Source organism: Haliotis asinina, chromosome 3 (assembly GCF_037392515.1).
Source record: "Haliotis asinina isolate JCU_RB_2024 chromosome 3, JCU_Hal_asi_v2, whole genome shotgun sequence".
In the NCBI taxonomy this organism is placed as follows: Eukaryota; Metazoa; Mollusca; class Gastropoda; order Lepetellida; family Haliotidae; genus Haliotis; species Haliotis asinina.
Genome location: NC_090282.1, coordinates 23,906,096 through 23,925,780, shown reverse-complemented (window position 1 = coordinate 23,925,780; position 19,685 = coordinate 23,906,096). Strand labels below are relative to the sequence as shown.

General features: G+C 38.3%; 1 protein-coding gene across 2 annotated transcripts in view; it reads right to left on the bottom strand.

Moving 5' to 3' along the window:
* Positions 1-14,950, bottom strand: part of LOC137277705 (solute carrier family 12 member 2-like) — a 72,400-nt gene extending 57,450 nt beyond the window's left edge. For both annotated transcript variants that reach the window (XM_067809585.1, XM_067809586.1), the window contains exon 1: positions 14,554-14,950. In XM_067809585.1, coding sequence (XP_067665686.1) covers positions 14,554-14,946 — 393 coding nt within the window. In that variant the 5' untranslated portion in view covers positions 14,947-14,950. The remainder of the gene's footprint in view (positions 1-14,553) is intronic.
* Between the last annotated feature and the right edge of the window lie 4,735 nt (positions 14,951-19,685).

The following is a 19,685-nucleotide window of genomic DNA, read 5'->3' as shown; positions in this document are numbered from 1 at the left end:
GCTGCGCTGCGTCCATAACACATGCGCAGTGAATAGGTTCGCGGAGCTTGAAACAGTATGCATGCCCAGAGTCTGAGGTCGTGAGCAGTAGTCTAATCTTGTGTACACAAACAAGTAAATAATCTACTCCTTACGTAAAACAACTTGTTAATTGTGGTAAGCAGTCTCTGTCACAGAGAAAGCTCAGTGTCTGGTTTATTAACACCTATATGTCTGTCTGCCTGTCTGCTGAAGACAACCTGCAATATACAGCTTCAATCATTGACCACGTGCAATTTGAACTTAACACCTATCAGACTATACGACATAAAGAAAACACGTTGATTTATGACTCGTGCACCCGAGTCCCGTGTCTGCCACATTATGTAATTAGGCACGTGTGATACACATGACATGTTTTATGTCTGTGGGTTGCAAACAAACTACATTCATTGTTTTCGGATGACTGGATCTGACGGAAACTGGTGCAAACTCTTGTCAGTTTCAAGTCCTGCTTTGTACTTGGACGAATGACAGATTCCAGTTACGCAGTAGTTTACCATCTCTACTGAGATGATTTTTTAGTGGATCGAGCGCAAATTCAGAGAACATGTATTTTCCAAACCCAACATCTCTATATACATTCTTCATGGATAACGACTTCTTTTAGTGTTTGACAACAGTATATGAATCCATACTGAAACGACGAATCAAGTACACAAAAAGAAGTTGTTATCCATAAAGAATCTTACTTTCTTGTGACTGGCTATACTTCTAAAATGCCCATCAAAAGGATCATCTTTCTGTACAATGAACCCTCAGCATATCAGCAATTGAAACAGCCAATCAGAAGCCGTCGTTACACTTGAGTGCATATCCACCCGCTATGACTGGGTTCGGTCTCCCGAGGGCTTCGTTTCGGGGCAAGTAAGCCCAAGTACAAAATATTGCACTTTTGAATCGCGATTGTAAGCTTATAATTTTGTTTATTTGTTTTTTTAAAAGCAGCAATGTATATTATATGTCATGAATAAGTGATAAATGTGTTTTAATTATCAATGATTTTTTGGTTGCATGTGACCTTTAAACTACATCTAAAAGATTGAATATAACTAGCACTTAAACTGTTGAGCTAAGACCTCCATTAAAATGGAGCATTAGAAGGATGGATGCATGAATCCATGGAAATCTAGACTTGCTTCATTCAGAGTGCTTGCATAACAGGCAGTACTGGGTCGAAAGGAAAATTATATCATTCAGGGACTGTGACACACTAGAATTAGAGAACAAAAAACCAGACATTTCAACTATTTTGTTTTCCAATAGGACATCATGACATTCCAGAATCAGATCACTTCAACAATATCATATATCATGTGTAAGTTGAAAATAATACTGTATCATGCTGTACCAATTAGTTACATTCAGATGATTTAGAAAACACACACCCAACCACATGCATGGCACATAAATGGCCATACATATAGAACATTACATAAAACAAGGAAGATACAATCTGGAAAACCCCTCAGAGCAGAAAAACCATAAGGATCATTATCAGGGAAACTTTGGATTCTAACTTACAATGAAATGAAAAACAGCATTCCGAAAACACACAATCATACGGCAAACTGAAAGCAGCAATACTTAGCAGAGATGACAATTGTCCCTTTACAATACAAAGCCCTATCAGTGTAAATGACCACAGGAAGCGATGCTGACCATCTTGCGTAAATATAAACACACTGAACCTTAACCCTGTGATCCCTAACTTAAGGAAAGCACTCTTTTTTCCTAAACATGTGTTTGCCTTTATTGTCAAAAGCCATACTTTGCAATACTCCAGTTATTTGACAACAGCTTCTAAATAATCAAATCTGGACCAGAAAATGAACTGACTTAAACTTTCCGCAGCAATGAACATGATCAACAAAGTCACTGAGCATGACCATTGCATACCAGCAAATGCATCAGTCATGATCCACCTTGTACCCAGCATAGGTTACCTGAGAAAATTCTAACCCAGAATCACAACTGTTTCTACTTCTTTCAATAAAAATACATGATTTTAAGGAAATGAAGTTGCTCTCATATTTTGGTTCTGCTGTGACAGGGATAAGATCTAAAGATGAGAACTGATATACATTCAGCAATTAGTGTTCAGAAACTGATACCATCAATACTGCAAAGATTGGTATTCATGAATGAACTTCACATTTTCCGTGGAAAGACAGGTTTTATGTGTTTGAAACACAACAAACAAGATGTTGTTCAGATTCAATTTAATCGCAGTTCCAGACAGAGAGTTGTCAAGAAAGAGACAATCTAGTTGAATAACCTCTGAAGCAGTCAAATGATCCCTGGGCAGTCTGAAAACACTGTGTAAGCAAACCCACGAAGTCGTGGTCACGATCAATGTCATGGACGCAGATGGTTACTCGTACTATTTTCCAGAGAAATATCCCGTCCAACTGGGTCTCACTCCCTGAGTAATAAGTGTGGTTGGCTGTAACCAATTAAGTCCCAAGGTAATGATGGCAATTCAAGCATCCTTGAGAACTGACTGCACCCTATGAAATAACTGTAGCACTTGAGAGACAGCATGGTTGCTAGGGACACACCAAATGGGTAACAATTTGAGATAAGCTCATAACCTTGTACTAACCAATTTGGAGCTATTCACTGTGTGCTATAATTATGACAAGCTTTCACAGCTTGAGCATTCTTTGTGACTTCATGAAAAGGAGTGCTGTCACACGAGTCATTGAGTATAAGCATATGGTTACATGTCCAACTAGGTCTTCTGGTGCAAACATGATTACTAACAGAAATCTCAGCCTTGACACAGGACATATTTTGACAATGTCTTTTTCCTTTTCGTTTGTAACATTTTCAGTCACTCTGCAAGCAGAAATTGAAATACTGCTCATCCTGCCACTGAAAGTGAAACAAACATATCCAGAAAAGCCTGTGCAAGTTTAGATTACGTGGCAAGTCTTGATTTCCACAATTTCTGAAAATGAAGAAAGGCTCATCACTACTTTCCATTACATTTTTTTTTCATTATGAACTGGGTTTTTTTTCTGTAAACTATGTTCATTTCAGAGACTAGCTGTTGATCTACCAGATTACATGAACACTTCAGTTTCACAGTTTCCACCAAGCTGCAACAAAAATATCAAAGCATCTTGAAACCAGGATTACAAGATACATATACTGTAATATACTGTAATGATCTTAAAGATACAAAACTGAACGATGTAACAAACTTTGGTTCCATCCACTTATTTGATATTATAGTCAAAATGCATATAACAAACTATATTTATAACAAATAATAATTAGAGGTCCCTTTAACTAAGTTCATTATAACCATAATATACTGTCCTGATGATAAACATTGTTATTGTCATCATGATAAAGTAAATCCATGACCACAACCACATGATCTAAAATTCTAAAATAACATAACATAAGTTGCACAAGTATGTCAAAAAACAATTTCCCGTATCCGCTCTTTCTAATAGAAGCCGAAAAATAGAAACACTTAAAACATTTGTATGGCCTCTCACAATCTTCATGTTATGGCACAGAACAAGAAACATTGTCATAAGAATTACAGTAAATGACTATCAAGAACATTAGTCATTAATTTGCCGTGATAAGTTAGGTATTTTTGGACCATGTGACCATGAGAAGGATTACCAGAGATGATGCAACATGAGTTACTGTAATAATGGATGTCCTGTGACAGACATTATGAATAATTTCCAAAACATTGATCACTCGACAAGGTCTCAAAACCAGTGGTAGCAAATAGCACAGAGAAGGCTATGAAACTGTTTAAACACCTGCGAACTATCCAGCTGAAAATTCCTACAACAGACACATACTTGACTGAACTGAAAGTGAGAGTGGCACTTTGTCATTAAACTGTCAAGTTGATAAATGAAATGTTGACAAAGTACAGTTTTGGATGAAAAATTGAGAAAGTTGATAGGAGTCAATAGGTTCATCATCTGAACGTACTATTGTAAGGTATTAACATGAATGCTAATAGGACTTTCCTATTTAAAAGTTTTTACGTTACTCAGACAGGACAACAATATACATCCAAGTGCAAGTGGAAACCCATTAATTGTAATACAGACTACAAATGCATAAGAAGCAAGGCATTTTCTACAGGCTGTTACCAACTAATTAATGTGATTATCATATACATAAATTAAGTCAGTGGCCATGTTTGCAAATCATTCACCATGTTTATAGCCCTTAATAGTTTGTGTGCTGGAACAAATTTGTCTTCTATCATGATCAGCATCATTTTAGGTTGATGAAATGGTATACCGCTCTTTTAGTTGAACTGGGGTATTTTTGAGTTTGGTTCAGTATAACGTAATGCAATACAATAACTTGACACTTTCAGTTTTTGTAGAGTCATTTTATTCACCTTTTGAAACCTTTTCAAAAATGGGAGTTTTGGGGCTGGATTGGGTTATAAAAAGCATGTTGAATATTATGTCTGAATCTAACATCATAATAACTGACATGAAAACAGTAAAGCACAAGAACACTGAAAATCTAGCTGTGCATCTTGGGTGTCTTTTATTGCAGATTTGTATCAATCTCAAAAGCATTCAACGTTCAGATTGTAACAAAAATCCCAGAAATCTGCAGATCCATGGAAAATTCTCATGCCTGTAATACACTTTAAATATATATTGAGAATCAGAATATTGGTCAGGTTGTTTGGTTTTAATTCAAGCACAACTACAACTAGGGGCCTGGATAATCACAGAAACAGAATTCTGAATATTCATCAGCATTTGGCGGTTAATAATTTTCATGAGTCTAGGGCTAATGAGATGAGTAGGGAAGCAACTGATGTCCTAGGATACCTACCATGCCTACACTTAAGATCAGAACTCACCAGGATGTTCTTTGATGCTAACCTTATCATTGCAAACTGTTACCATGGCCTAAAATCTGAATAACTTCCTATCTCTGGCATCCTGGTTTCAGCTAAACTGTGATCCATCAATGTGTCTATCAATAAGTGTTGCTACCATAGGAATATGGTTCAGCATTCCTGCTTGTTCAACTTCAAGACTAAAAACTAAAAGAAAGCCAGTCTCAAATATATTCTGTAATCATGACTTCGCAGATATGAACAAAAAGTAGACAGCTGGTCAAAACCATCACCTTGATTTGGAAACAATAATAAGCAATGTGCATAGTCCAGATATATATTCAAAGCTAGGCCATTGCCAGCTACTCTTTAGAAAACACACCTCAATGTCTTGGCAGCAGGGCTATTTCTGCAGTTCACAACCAGAGGCAGAACTATTTTGAGATGAATGTGAGGAAAGACTCCATTTCAAGACAGCAGATAGATTATCGACCAGCAAATAGCTGAAATCAATAGCATGTGGCATCCTGTCATTAACCATATGTCTAAACCTACGTCATGCCTTTACAGATTCATCACCGAGTGACAATAATCCAGACATTCGGCACTGAAGGGAGCGAAGTGGACCTGGACCTCTGTACCTCTCTGCCTGTCGGATCCATCATTCTCAACATATGATTATGACCATGTGCATATCCTGTACTCATCTTGACATTTCTGTGTTCTCTTGTCCCTGCAGGCTGATCTTGCAAAGCTCAAACACAGAAGTAGCAATTGACTGAGTGGAATTTCATGCAATGATCACAAGTATGAGTTAAGGACATCAATATACAGACCTGGATTTCAAACACAGAAAATTCTTCAAGAGGCACAATGTATAATATCCTTAAAAACTCTGAATTCAAATATGAGGCCTATCTGAATCTATTACATCATAATAATCGGAGGGCGTTACTTAATTTCAGAACTTCAAACCATTATCTTCTAACTGAAACCGGACAACAGAGTAAAACCCCCAGGAATGAAGGATTATGTACTCTCTGTAATACCAACAATATTGGAGATGAATTTCGCTTTTTGTTTATCTGCCCAAGAAAGAAAAAAATATGTTAACAGCTACTTCTGTAGAAACCCAAATATGTACAAAATTAACCAGCTATTTTGCTCAAACAAACTAGGAACAATCAGGAAATTAGCAATATTCTGCAAAACAATTCTGTCTCATAATAACTAAATTATAACATAAACAATGCCACCACAAAAGCTAACCGATAACACATGAGTGTAAAATCGTTTATTAACTGGTTAAACTTAAATGAATGTGCATATGGCTCATGCCTGAAATCAAGCGACATGTGTATACAGTCGAACCTCATTGTCTCGAACTCGGTTGACACGAATTCTCGGATGTGTCGAACTGACATCTCGGTCCCTGCCGATTTCCTTATATTTATCATTATTTTTACCCTGATGTGTCGAACTAGATGTGTCGAATTCCCGCTTGTGTCGAACTCATTTTAGGGTCCCCAAAGGCTCTAACAAGTACAAATTTACCCTTTTGTCTCGAACTGTCAAAGCTGGTTGTTGCAACTGAAAACTTCAGTCGCGCAATCAGAAGTCATCCTCATAAACGTGCTACCTAAAGATCAAAAGTAATGATTAACGGACTCAACAATCAAGTGACATGTTTAACTACGCATCTATACACACATTGTCAGCACACTTAAAAACTGAACTTTACTCAAACAATTAACCATAATTAAGTTGTTACCAGTGACACGTTGATCACGGACCGACAGGATATCTCTAAACAAACAATGGCGCATGTTGTTGTCATGTGACAGTCTATGTTAGTGGTCATGTGATTTCCTTGAAAATACAAAATGAGAAGTGAGGAAAACGGAGTTGGATTATCTAAATTGATGTTGGTTTAGTATTTAAGGTGTAGGATCACCCCTACCCTAGCTGCAGCATGGGCCGCCCTCGACACCCTTATCAGATTTGTTGAAGCACGTGACACTGACATCTGCTGTGATGCCATGCCCGAACGCCAAACAGACTGTAATTTCGGGTTTTTTAAAGAGATAAATTACCCACATGTACACGTATGTACATTCCGATTCCATGTGTATAAACCATACAACTTTTTATACTGACTGAAAATGAATTAGTGCTGTCAAGTAAATGGGATCGCTTGTGAGTTTGTGAAATTATTCTTGTTCTTATCTCTTTGTATGCATATTTATTTGCCATGACGAATAAAGTGATTGAATTGATTTACATTGGTATATCTTGTTATTTAAAGATCAATACTGCCGTAAACGTTTATTGCAAAGATATATGGTTCGTATGTGTATCCTACTGCAAATAACGATGTGTTAAGCACCGTGGTCTTGTTGGTTCTTGGTCTTTTCAATGCTGACGGATGTGTTGAACACTCGGATAAGTCGAACTTTTCCCTTGGACCCGACGAGTTCGACACAACGGGGTTTGACTGTATGTCCATTTTATGTTTTAAATTGTATTTAAGTAATACATTGTATATGATCTTGTACATCATGCCACAGACCACAGCCGGAGTGTAAATAAAGTTCAAAGTTCAGTTCAGTTATGTGGAGAGAAAACAAAAATTCACCAGTGTTGAGAGCATGATTGATTGATACTGATGGTCAAATCTGGAGAGTTAGCTTTGGAAATATATCCTAGAATACATTCAGCAGCATGTTCAAGATTAGAAATTGATAGTGTTTTATTGAGTGGCTTACTGGAAACAGTTAGTCCACAAGAAAGGTCAGTATCCCTGTATTTTGACAGTCAACTTGCAGATGTATATTAGTTTCAATCTGTTCTCATCAATGCTCAACTAAGCACACTGCTGGTGCTAGTCTCTTTGACATCCACACACACAAACTTAGAACATGCAAGAAAGCACCGCCTTGTCTAACTCAACAAAAGTGCCATCATGAATATTATGACAGATACAAAACTAGAATTTCTTTTCACCAAACAATGCATTTCGTTTTTGAGATACTGACATTATGCACTAGGCAAAGGCAAGAAACAGCCTGAAGACAGATCATTTACTAACAATAGTGATGACAACAGCAGATCAATAACGCTGACCTATTGTCCTTCTCCGAGGATCATCTGTCACTGCAATCAGGTCACAGATCAATACCCTGCAGGTTGAAGCTCACATTCAGTCATACTCGCTGTTTGGTTCAGCTTTTCAATTATTTAGAAATTTATTACTGCTTCACCTATGACTGAATGTGTACATGTGATGTTCAGTAAACGAGTTCACTTCAGGTGAAGCATAAGTAAGACATGAGAGATGTCATGCTGGGGCTTAATTAATATATGCTAACAATGACATGCATGCAGAGGAATCCCCAGGTATTTTGTGTTTGACCTGAAATATCCTCAAGTCTAAACTAAGACATCAGTCATGTCAATGTCACAGTGACCCTCTTGGAATGTTTAAAGAGCATAACCATTGCGAAATATCCATGTTCCTGGCTTCTTAAAACATATCATTATGACGATGCCAAAACATGAAGACAAATTAACATGTGTCATGGAAAGCAAGGACTTTTCATGTCACAACATATGTAGGCTGTGTCTACATTTTCTACAAACAGACTATGTTCTTAGATTGCCTTTAGTAGACAGTTCTATGGCCAGAGGCACTTCTGTATGCAGCACAAACCCATAATGTGCATTTCAGCACTGTTCTGACCACTGTTGGGTACAAAACACAGTGCAAATGAAATTCTGCAAATTCAAATACATTCTATAATCAGTGCTCAAGATAAGGCACGTATTGGCATATTTTACTCAATAAAAACCACCTCACTCAATTAATTACAAATCTGGCAGTACAAAAAACACATAAGAATCACTTAAAACCCAACGTGTCTATGATGCATTGTGTACCTTACTCAACTGATTATATTGGCTCACTTATGATAATTTGTCATAGCACCAAAACTCTATAACAGCAGTGGCAAATGTTAAGTGATGGACCCGTGAAGGTACGGGGTAGAATAGTCGTTCAGCAACCCATGCTTGTCGTAAGAGGCGACTAACAGTATTGAGTGCTCAGACCCGCTGACTCGCTTGACACATATCATCGGTTCCCAGTTGCGCAGACCGATGCTCATGTTGTTGATCACTGGATTCCTGGTCCTGACTCAATTATTTACAGACCGACGAAATATAGCTGGAATATTGCTGAGGGCGGCATAAAACTAAACTCACCCACTCACTCACGTTAAGTGATGCCTATATACATATATATACCATCATAGCCATAGCCATAGCCAGTGACCAGACTTTACTCTAGTAGTCACCATGGTCACATGACCTTGCTGAGTGTTCAAAAATGACTGCCAACTACTTGGCAATACATGAATTAATAAAAACTTAGGTCTTTTGTGAAGCATTTTAATTTATATACTTAGAAGTGTTAATTACTTAATAAAGGATAAAAATATTCTGAAATGCTACTTACCCCTCAAAAAATGCAATTACTACTATATTAATAGACATTGTTTTAGTCTATTGCTTGAAAAATCATCTGGCGCTGTGTTTAATATGAACACACCAAGACCTCCTTAATTTCTAACAATGCAGAATAGGTGTGCTATGCTTAATTTTGATTGACAAGTGAATAATTCATGACAACACACACAAGATCTATCTGAGTTTTCACTAAAATGAAATGTCTGAAATGCAAATTCTTCTGTCATTTAACAAAATAGTTTTATAATCTGTAATAAGTGCAGGGAATGACATGATATGAAGTCTGCTAGTCTGAAACAAACAAAACCTAGAGGAACTACTTGTTTCCTCCCATAATGTTTAACGCTAACTGAACCTCTGTCTGAAATGATCTACAGACTAATAAGACAACATCAGTGGCGATGACCCCTAAAAAGACAGACCTAGACTGGCACAGGCATACACAGATTACTGAACTCAATCCCACTGATACCAATTTTACGAAAACAGCTCAATAGTATTCATATTTGCTGAACAGATACCATCACTATTCATGGCTGTCATAAGATTGGTATTATATGGAAACAAATATAGTAATGTAATAGTATTTTATTTCTTACTTTCCCTTCATAATTTTTTTTTAAGACCTTATTGGAGTGGATCAGGGGTCTTTCACTCATAACATGGATCAATCTTTTGAATACAATAGCACAATCTAAATTGGTTAGATTATCAATACCAACACATATTATTTACACAACACAAATGCCAAACTTATGAATTCAGCACCATACAGTCAACAAATACTTCACAATAGTCAATATTCGATGATGCAAATTATGAAAATTTGCAGCCAGGTAATCACACAAAATAATGCACTATGATGTCAGTCCAGCAACTGGGGTTCATTGAATGTGTGTAAACTGCTCTCAGCAATCTATCACATCAATGAATAAGCCTTGAGATTTTAAGGGTTTCCAGAAGATTTTACTGAAACTACTTCCCACCAACATACACCGAGAAATATAAAAAATATCAGTAAAGATTTGTAATCCAAAACACTGTTAAGGGGAGTATAAATACATCACTTCTGCATGTTTAAGTGTCATAAGAAATTGATACGCAATACCACTGTACTGTTATTCACATTACATTGTAGTAGACTAGTAGAGTCCATCACATCATCCCCTCTGGCCATAGCTGAGAACTGATATTTCCAGATGGTCAACCAATTACCATTCACACCCCACAGATGTTCTGACAACCCCTTCACACTTTCAGTCACATATTGCACCATATGGGATATTGAACTAGGGGGGTAACCTATTCTCCCAAGAGTCTGACTGGGGACACCACAGTGAAACAAAATGAGCTTGAAGATGAGCAAGGAACAAGGGCACTTTTTAGGGCTTGCAATTGGTTCAATTCCTAGAATATTTAGACAGCTGATTTCATCCAAAATGTCTAAATGAATTTTTCTCATCCCTTCAAACTTTAAATAAAATCATAATAATCTCCTGATGTGTTGAAAAATTTTCCTGTTGAAAAACTTCATCCTTTCTAATCATGTCTTTCGTGTCTACTGTACTTACAGGGCTCAGGGTTTGACAGGGCTCAACATTCTTGTTATCCCACTGGCCTCAGTCTAGAAAAATGTTAACAGGTCCAGTGCAACTTTGATAAGTGCTATCCCAATGGTCTAAGGGATATGTCAGGATGTCAGTATATAATTGTACAGGTTTTAGACTTTCACAAAAAAAATTAATGAATAGAAGAGGAGGGAGTTTAAGTTCTTTGTCATTTTCAAGATAATATTCTACAAAGCCAGTGCAAATGTGAATTTGACATTAAGAGTCCCTTAACAGGACCAGTAAGAATCTGTAAGTACCAGTGAGTTTTAAAAATTACAACTTCTTTATTACAATGAGAAGCAATGGTTCAGCATGTTCAGTGTAGAGAATAACACTGGTAACAGTGTTATCAAGAGAGTGATGTACATGTACATCGTGTGTGTAGGGATTCATATATATCTATGAAACAGGAGTTTTTACAACTCAGTAAGTTAGCAAGTATGGCTTCTAGCAATATTCCAGCAATATCACATTATCACAGCTGGGAACCCCTGAAACAGACTCTCAGTTTTATAGTGTTGTAACCATGTGTGGAATCGAACCTTGATCATCGACGCCAGTTATTTTTACCAATGAACAGAAGCCTGTGAAGTACATATTGTAGAAAGACTAAGGTAAATCAGGGCCCGCAGGCACAGAGCAATCTTAGTTACAATCAATCTTAGGCCCCTACAACCACCTTTACAATCACCACACAACTGCCCTAATCCACTTGCACAAAGGTGATTTAAGACAGCATGGATTTAAGATCATTATCTTCACCATGTTAACTAAGAAAGTAAGACTGAACTCTTTTAAAGTTGGAGGTAGAAATTTCTTAAAGTCGACTCTATCTACAGTTGTCTGCAAATGCGCATAGCATGCAGCGCAAATAAAATGTGGAAGTGGTTACTACACACAACTGAAGTTCCTTCTGCACCTTGCAGAATTTTCATGAAAACAACAACAAAAAATACCCAAAAAGCCCACAAATCCTTTGAAGGATTAACGTGGAGAAAGGAATTGATATTAATGATAACGTGGAAGAAGGAAATGATATAATAATCACTCGTATCTCATGGGTTATTCCCTAATTTTTCTACATTCTAATTTGATTTGTGAACTAAGGATGTGATACTCAACCACAGAAATATGTTTTATGAAAATATTTAAATACAAACATGTACATTAACAAATTTGGGTTTTGAGTAATTGCCCTAATTATCATGAAAATTAAAAAATAACATATAAATAAAATTTCCTTATGATACAACACCTAAATGTACCATGACTTGTCGATGGATGTCAGTGAAACATAGTTACTAAAGTCAGGCATCTGGTCGGTGTTATTTGGAGTAAAACCCCAAATAATATCCTACAAGCATTAGATCTGTAAAGATATGAAAGGGTGACATGATTGTGGGAGCGTTGACGAGTGGAAAACACATGACACAGGAATATGAAAACAATATTATTCCATGAGTGAGTGAGTGAGTTTAGTTTTACTCAGCAATATTACAGCTATATGGCGGCGGTCTGTAAATAATCGAGTCTGGACCAGACTATCAAGTGATCAACAACATGAGCATCGATCTATACAATTGGGGACCGATGACATGTGTCAACCAAGTCAGCGAGTCTGACCACCCAATCCCGTTAGTCGCCTCTTACAACAAGCTGAGTCGCCTTTTATGGCAAGCATGGGTTGCTGAAGGCCAATTCTACCCCGGGACCTTCACGGGTCATTTTTCCATGAGTTGTATGTGTTGTTAAATACTTATCCACAGTATGTTAATTACATTGTTGATAATTATTTTTTCTTTTTGTTAAATAAATGTTTCACGCAAATTTCACATACCTCAGCAAGTGTATTTTTCCTGTTTGAAGAATACTTGCATTATATTTAAAATGCATAGATTAAAACTCTTGTCACTCGTCAGATTCAATTTTAGATCTTAGTATTAGAAAAAAAAAAAAATTTTGTATGTTATCCAACTGTAGATTATCTTAATGATAAACTAACACAAAACTATTGAGCAAAAAGAAATATATATGGAGATCTGCGATGTCACAACATAACATACATTGTAATTGGGCATGGCAGATTTTACGGCAACAGCATAATATGCAAAGGGAAATCACTCCCATCTTGCTAAAAACTAAGATTAGCTGCCCTTGAGTTATTGAAAAGGTCATGGCCACTGCTAATCGCATGCAGAAACCTTTTGTTACTATCCTTTCCTTGTTTATCAAAAAGGTATGGTGTTTGTACTTTTCCAACACTGAATCGGGTGAAAATTGTACTCTACAATATCGCCTCGATAATGATTTTGTTAACTACTGCAAATAATGATATTTCTGACGTTAAACCAATGTTGCATTCTCCATGTTGCTGAAGTGTTGATGCGAATCATACAGTTTTATGCAATATAAAGCAATTCCCAAACATAAACCTAATTATTTGCGCTGGAATGACACCAACTTGAATGAAATTTCGTCATTGGCTACAACGATCTTAGCTCCTTACAATTGGCTCCGACAAATTGTAACTTTTGATTGTAACTTACAATGACCTAGAAATAGTACAAAAGCATTGTGCAAGTTGTTGTCCATTGTAGCCGAAGCTTAAGATCGTGATCTTAAGGATTTACAATAATGGTAGCGGTAAGATCGTTTTGTGGAAGTGGTCCTTTTCATCATGGGAAAAGAATAAAACAGGCTTAGGTCCCTTGCATATTATCTATTTACAAGTCAAAATTAAACATGACAAAGTTCAAATGCCATATTGAGAACTGCAATTATGTTGTTCCCCTTGTTCCGATTAAAGATTTAATTATAAGAAACATCCTTTATAGCATGGATGTTTCTTATATTTAAATCTTTAATCGGGATCACTAGCTATTGCTCAGCGTGGCTACCATTCTAAGCCTGTCCCACTTGCAACTGTAACTTCTCAATTGTGACCTAGGATTAAACATTATGCATCTGAATATTTAACAGCAAATTTTACTGTTTCATCAGTTATGACAAAAAAAATTCCCTAAACTATCCAAATGACACAGCAGAAGTTTATAGTCTGTAAGTGAAAGCAGATCACACGCCCCCTGGACTTAAACTTGTTATTGGCCACGGGCTATAATAGTTCTACAAATGAGCCAAGAGGTTCCAGTGCTGGATGACATTGGTATTTATCAGTCATCTCTGTTAATATTTCAACACGGTATCTACAATGGATTTTGTTTCTGTGAAAAACGACCAAGTTCCTACGATGTAAAACTGGTAACTTTCTAAACGTGAAGTGCATTGCAAACCGGAAGAGCAGACGCCACCCTCGCCGGAAACACGTGAAATGACAGTAAACGGCACATTGTAAACAATCGAACAACCGAGGTGTTTCTCAACTCTGTTGTTATTACACGCACACCCCACAACAATGAACACTAAATGGCACATCTTCAGTCGCGTGTCCAACCTAAAAACTGTCAAGCTTGCTTTTAAGTTGGTTGTCATCAAAACAATCTAACCACGAGGACAGAGCGAGGAGTGACTCACCATTTCCTCGTGTAACTGGGCTAGAGTTGGTCGTGATTTCATTCCCCCTGTCGCCGACAGTATGTTCCTGTAATGGTCAACACATGGCAGAGCCTCATGAGTATTCATCGCAAAAGTTTTCAAATTATTGGTATCTGAATAACTCCGGAAGGAATCGCCACTGAGAGAGAATGTGGCTGATGGCGATTCCGGTCCCTTATCATGCACATTGCTTTTTGTATCCTTTGGTGGTTCCTCAAATTTAGTTTCATTCACACAGTCCACACGGGCCACCTGAAACCGGGAGCCGCTTTTCTTCATTTCTTCTCCTATTTCGTCACCTTCACCGCTACCAGGCACAAGTAACTCTGCTTTCTTCATTTCACCCGGCTCGGTAGACTCCATGTGCGCCATTTTTTGATTTATCCAAGAAGGTCACTTGCCTCGCTCTGATTGGTCTGTCTTTGGTCACATGGTCATTGTAAACAAAGGTTTGACGCAGCCCACGTGCGTGACCAAAATTTCTCCACTTACAGGAATTTCACCAGAACGGCTCTGCGTCGCGAATGATTCACCACACGGGGCGTTGATTGGTCACGGATGACATGGCGACACGTTTCAGGGGACGCATTTCACGGGAGCGGTGTGGTAAGGTAGACGCTGTGAGGGGAATGGCGTACAGTGGGAATGCTTCTGACGGGAGTACGTACGCTTCATTTCAGTTTACAAATAGTGCTGGGCAGACATGAAGAGCTTTCCTGCACAGTCAGTCCGTTATCCTTTAAAAATAGATCTCCTCGTCGCTTATATATATGACGCAACGCGTTAGGATTAAGATGCCCTTTTCTCAACCATTTGTTTCCCTCCCAGCCAACAATTATTTCCTTTAATACAACCGCTCTAAATAAACAAAGTAAGGCTACATTCCCTCGGGTTTTTGGTCAGTTGTTGTCTTCAGGGGTCGGTTTAAAGGGTAAACATGTCAAACTACCATGGCTGACAGGACCAGCTTCTGCAACTATCTGCCAACGCAGAGACGAGATGAGAGACTGAGCGTCAGTCTAATGACCCGTTTACAACATCTTGCGCCCATCTTAAGTCAGTGTCAGCTTGATATATTGCTCTACTGAAATGTCAGACAGGACTTCAAATTCATGTACCGCTCTGGACATGAAGATATCAATTGATTAAATATGTAAACTGATTCACAGTGATATATAGTCAATATGGTATGGAATCGTTGCAAATGATATTTGCTTTTTGTAGGTTTCAGAATATATGACACTACTCAGGTTCACCGAACTACGGCTCCTTTTAATTGTGGCTTCAGTTGCTGGCGATCTACAGCCCAATCTAACAATGCGTTGTTTGTCATTAGCTATTCATTTAAATGCTGCCATCTAGTTTTAACTTATGCATCAGATAATCTATAGTTATCATACTGTCCGTCGGTTTGAGGAGGTTTCTTTATATTCAAAGTCTCGTCATTATATGGCTGTAGTATTCCCGATATGACGTTAAATTTTCATTCTCTCACTCACTCCGTTCCACTGTAAATATAGTCGCAATGATTTAGCATAAGAGACACAAAGTTAAAATCTAGTGTCGTAGAATCACCTGGTGAAAGGATTTATTCCTCGTTGTCTTGTAATGTTCATGTCAGTATGCATTGTTCTGGTTATAGTTTAGAACGTTCAGTACGTTCTTAGAACATGCTTAGAACAACTTCATCCTCTTCCCAACAACTGCATGGCACGGCGGCATTGTTGTGTGAGCAGAACGCTGACATTTAGGATGCATTGATTTACGACGTAATGAGGACATAAAGGTTATGGAAGGGACTCGAGAATGAGGCAAATGTGGATACCCTGTTCATCTGTCATACTGGTAATCAAGCCCTGCAATTTTAATGACGAATACGGCAGTCGATATGCATCAACCGAAACAGCGTTGAAAATGTGGTCAAATGTGTTTCATACAACAGTGTCACAACAATGTCATACTGGCAAAACGCCAAAATAACATCACTTCTGTGTGCCTGTGGATATACTCTTGCTTTTTGTACACAAGAAGGTTTTGTTGATGTCATAAGTGCCCCTCACGCACTCTGCGATGACGTATGGTGCGTGTTGAGACTTAAACATATTTGATTTTTTTTTGTCATTCTCTTAAAGCCATTTAACCTCTGGACTATGTACGGCCGTCGTTGTTTCAGGGCCTATATGTTATCCCATAGTCGCTGATTATCTTCGTCGATAACAGATGGTCCAGGTTGCACGCTGGATCATCTCAAACTATTACGTCACGCGCTGTATCTAGGGTCCATCACGTATTCACATCCTTTGTCTCCTGTTCGTCTATATGAGGACAGCGCTGTAATTTATCCTCATCATATACCATGGTTTTCAGAAAAAGTATACCCCCACCCCCACCCCCACCCCCACCCCCACCCCCAAGCCCACCCCGCAACAGTTATCGACATCCTTTCTGCGTGGAACTGTTCCAGTATAAAATGCAAAGGGCGAGACGTGACGCACGAGAAATTAAACTTTGGACTTCATTTCTTACAGCGTGAAGTTGTAAATACCCCGTGGTGCTAATTGCAACTTGAAGATAACCATGAATGTGTTTCCTTTTAAACAGGAGGTTGACTCAACCACTTCTGTGTGGAACAGACAACCAGTTTATTTCTGAGTCCAGACTAGAATTTATCTTCAGGAAACGCCTTGACTTTAGATGTGGGTGTTAATGCATACAAACAGATAGTGTGTTGCCGCGTGTTATTTAGATTAGTATAGAATATGAAAGTAAATATTATAATGAGAGGAGATCAGAAAATTACTCTGTTACATTAGACACTGTACGTAAAACTGCATGGAGAAGAAATTAGTATACTACTGATGTAAGAGTGGACAAGGATATGAGTAAGAAGCTGCCCAAAGAAACGCGAAAGATAAAGTCATATGTTTTCCTCACAGTTTTTGCTGTTCGTGTAGACGGGGCGGTGGGGTAGCCTAGCGATGAAGGCGTTCGCTCGTCACGCCGAAATCCCGGGTTCGATTCCGCATGTGGGTACAGTGTGTGAAGCCAATTTGTAGTGTCCCCCTGGACATTGCTGGAATATTGCTGAAATCGGCGTAAAACCACTCATCCATTCATTCGCTCACTCACTCACCCACCCACATACTCACTCACTTACTGCGTGTAACCTGGACAGACATATCAAGAACCTATTTGTTGAATCTACCGGTCTCCAGTCAACAGGTGCGACGCCATTTACAAGGTGGTTGCAGGTGGCTTCTTACTGGTCTCACTGGTCGAACTTGTGACTGGAAACAGTTTCTGTTGTGTCTGGAATTGTCCCAGGTGTGCTTCACATATTATCACACATGTTCCCTAAATACCTTCTTGTGCTCAGGCGGTGTGACGTGGTGCTCATAAAAGTCCTGCAAACATCCAAATTTCTCGGGACTGCGAATTACTTCTCGTACAGCGTTAACACATTGTATAAAATAATTCATCTTACATTTCTGGAGAAAGGGACACTCCGGAAGCAAACCATACATTTAGTTTAAATCTCTGCCCTAGACTCACATGTACATGTAGTCTCTGAAATGAGAATATTTTACGTTCTCAAATCATAATCATGAACTGTAATAGAAAGGAGCCCAGACACTCTCTTCATTTTCAGGAACTATGTGGTAATCTAGGCTTGCCACATAATCTAGACTTGCATGGGCTTTATTGGATATGTTTGTTTGTATGTGTAACAGACTGCTTAACGTATTTAGATCTTTTAAATAAACACACTGAACGGTTTACTGGAGCTAAGGTTTGGTAGCGAACCCAAACCACATTTGAACAAAGTCCAACTTTCTTTTATTAAAACGAAAAATCGTTTTTTACGCAAATGTCACACATTAATCAATTGAATTAATTATGCCCCGGAAATGAACATTTGAATAAAGTATAACGTTATGTTCATGATGAGAACACTACCTTTTTAGAATTTTATGTAAATCAGATACTGAGGAGAGACACTTCAGACGTTATTGTAAATGAACAGAGTGATACAAAACAGCACCTGCCTCAGATATATGCCGAGAATCTGAATACACTGCCTGGAGACATTGAAAACGTCACGTGAGCAGAAAACCAGGTAAAGCGAAACAAGTATCCAAGGTTTCCAATAGTTACTGAGGCGTACATAAATTAAAGTAAACACAAAGCATAAACAAATATAACGAGAAATATCTCCGTCTTATTATTCATAGTTTTCATAACGAGAATGCGTACGCACAATACAGTTTACTTTTAACACACATTTTTAAAACAAATTGACATTGCACGTGTATCTTCGTTTGAATTACCCATACATTTACAAAGGCCAGAGCACCTTTAGAACACAGCACCACGACTTCTGAGGAGGTCAGGGTTAGGTTCACCTACAATTACGAAAAAGAGTATTATGACGTGTTTTTTAAAGTTTGAGGTGAAATCTAAAGGTAGACCCAAGTTAAGTCCTTTTCAGGCGGCCGTAGAACCGATATTACTGTTATGTGATGGCGGTATGTAAATAATTTAGTTTGGAACAGACAGTCCTGTCATTGACATCGACCTCCGCAAACGTTTATTTGCGAGTGACTCGTTTTGCTGGCTGACTGATGGACTGTGGATGGACACGGCTAGCACCCGGAATGACATCCGTCTGGTCATTTCACACACAATACTATATTACCTTCATTCTGTTGACAAAGCACTCCTGTAATTGTTTATTTTGACGTACCCACAGCAACCTTTGTCAGCTTGAACAGTTATATATCAGCAAGAATACCACACCTGTCACATGCTAGTACATGGTCAGTGACAATGCCGTGGTTTTTGAGACGGTCCCTCGCCGGCGAAGGCGCATGTCATGACCAGACAGTATCTACCAGCTCTCGTGGCCGAAACATGTTTCTTATTATCTCAACGTAACTCGCCGGTCGCCACGTAATTAGAGACCAGATTGACACCAGAGGATATATAATTACACCGGAAATAGACCACAAAGAGGAAAACTAATTATCAGGGGGCTATAACACATGCAATGACAGTCCCCTACCACATCTGTTCGCGGGGTTATTTCCTGAACTCGTCTGTCCAGAGTGGCC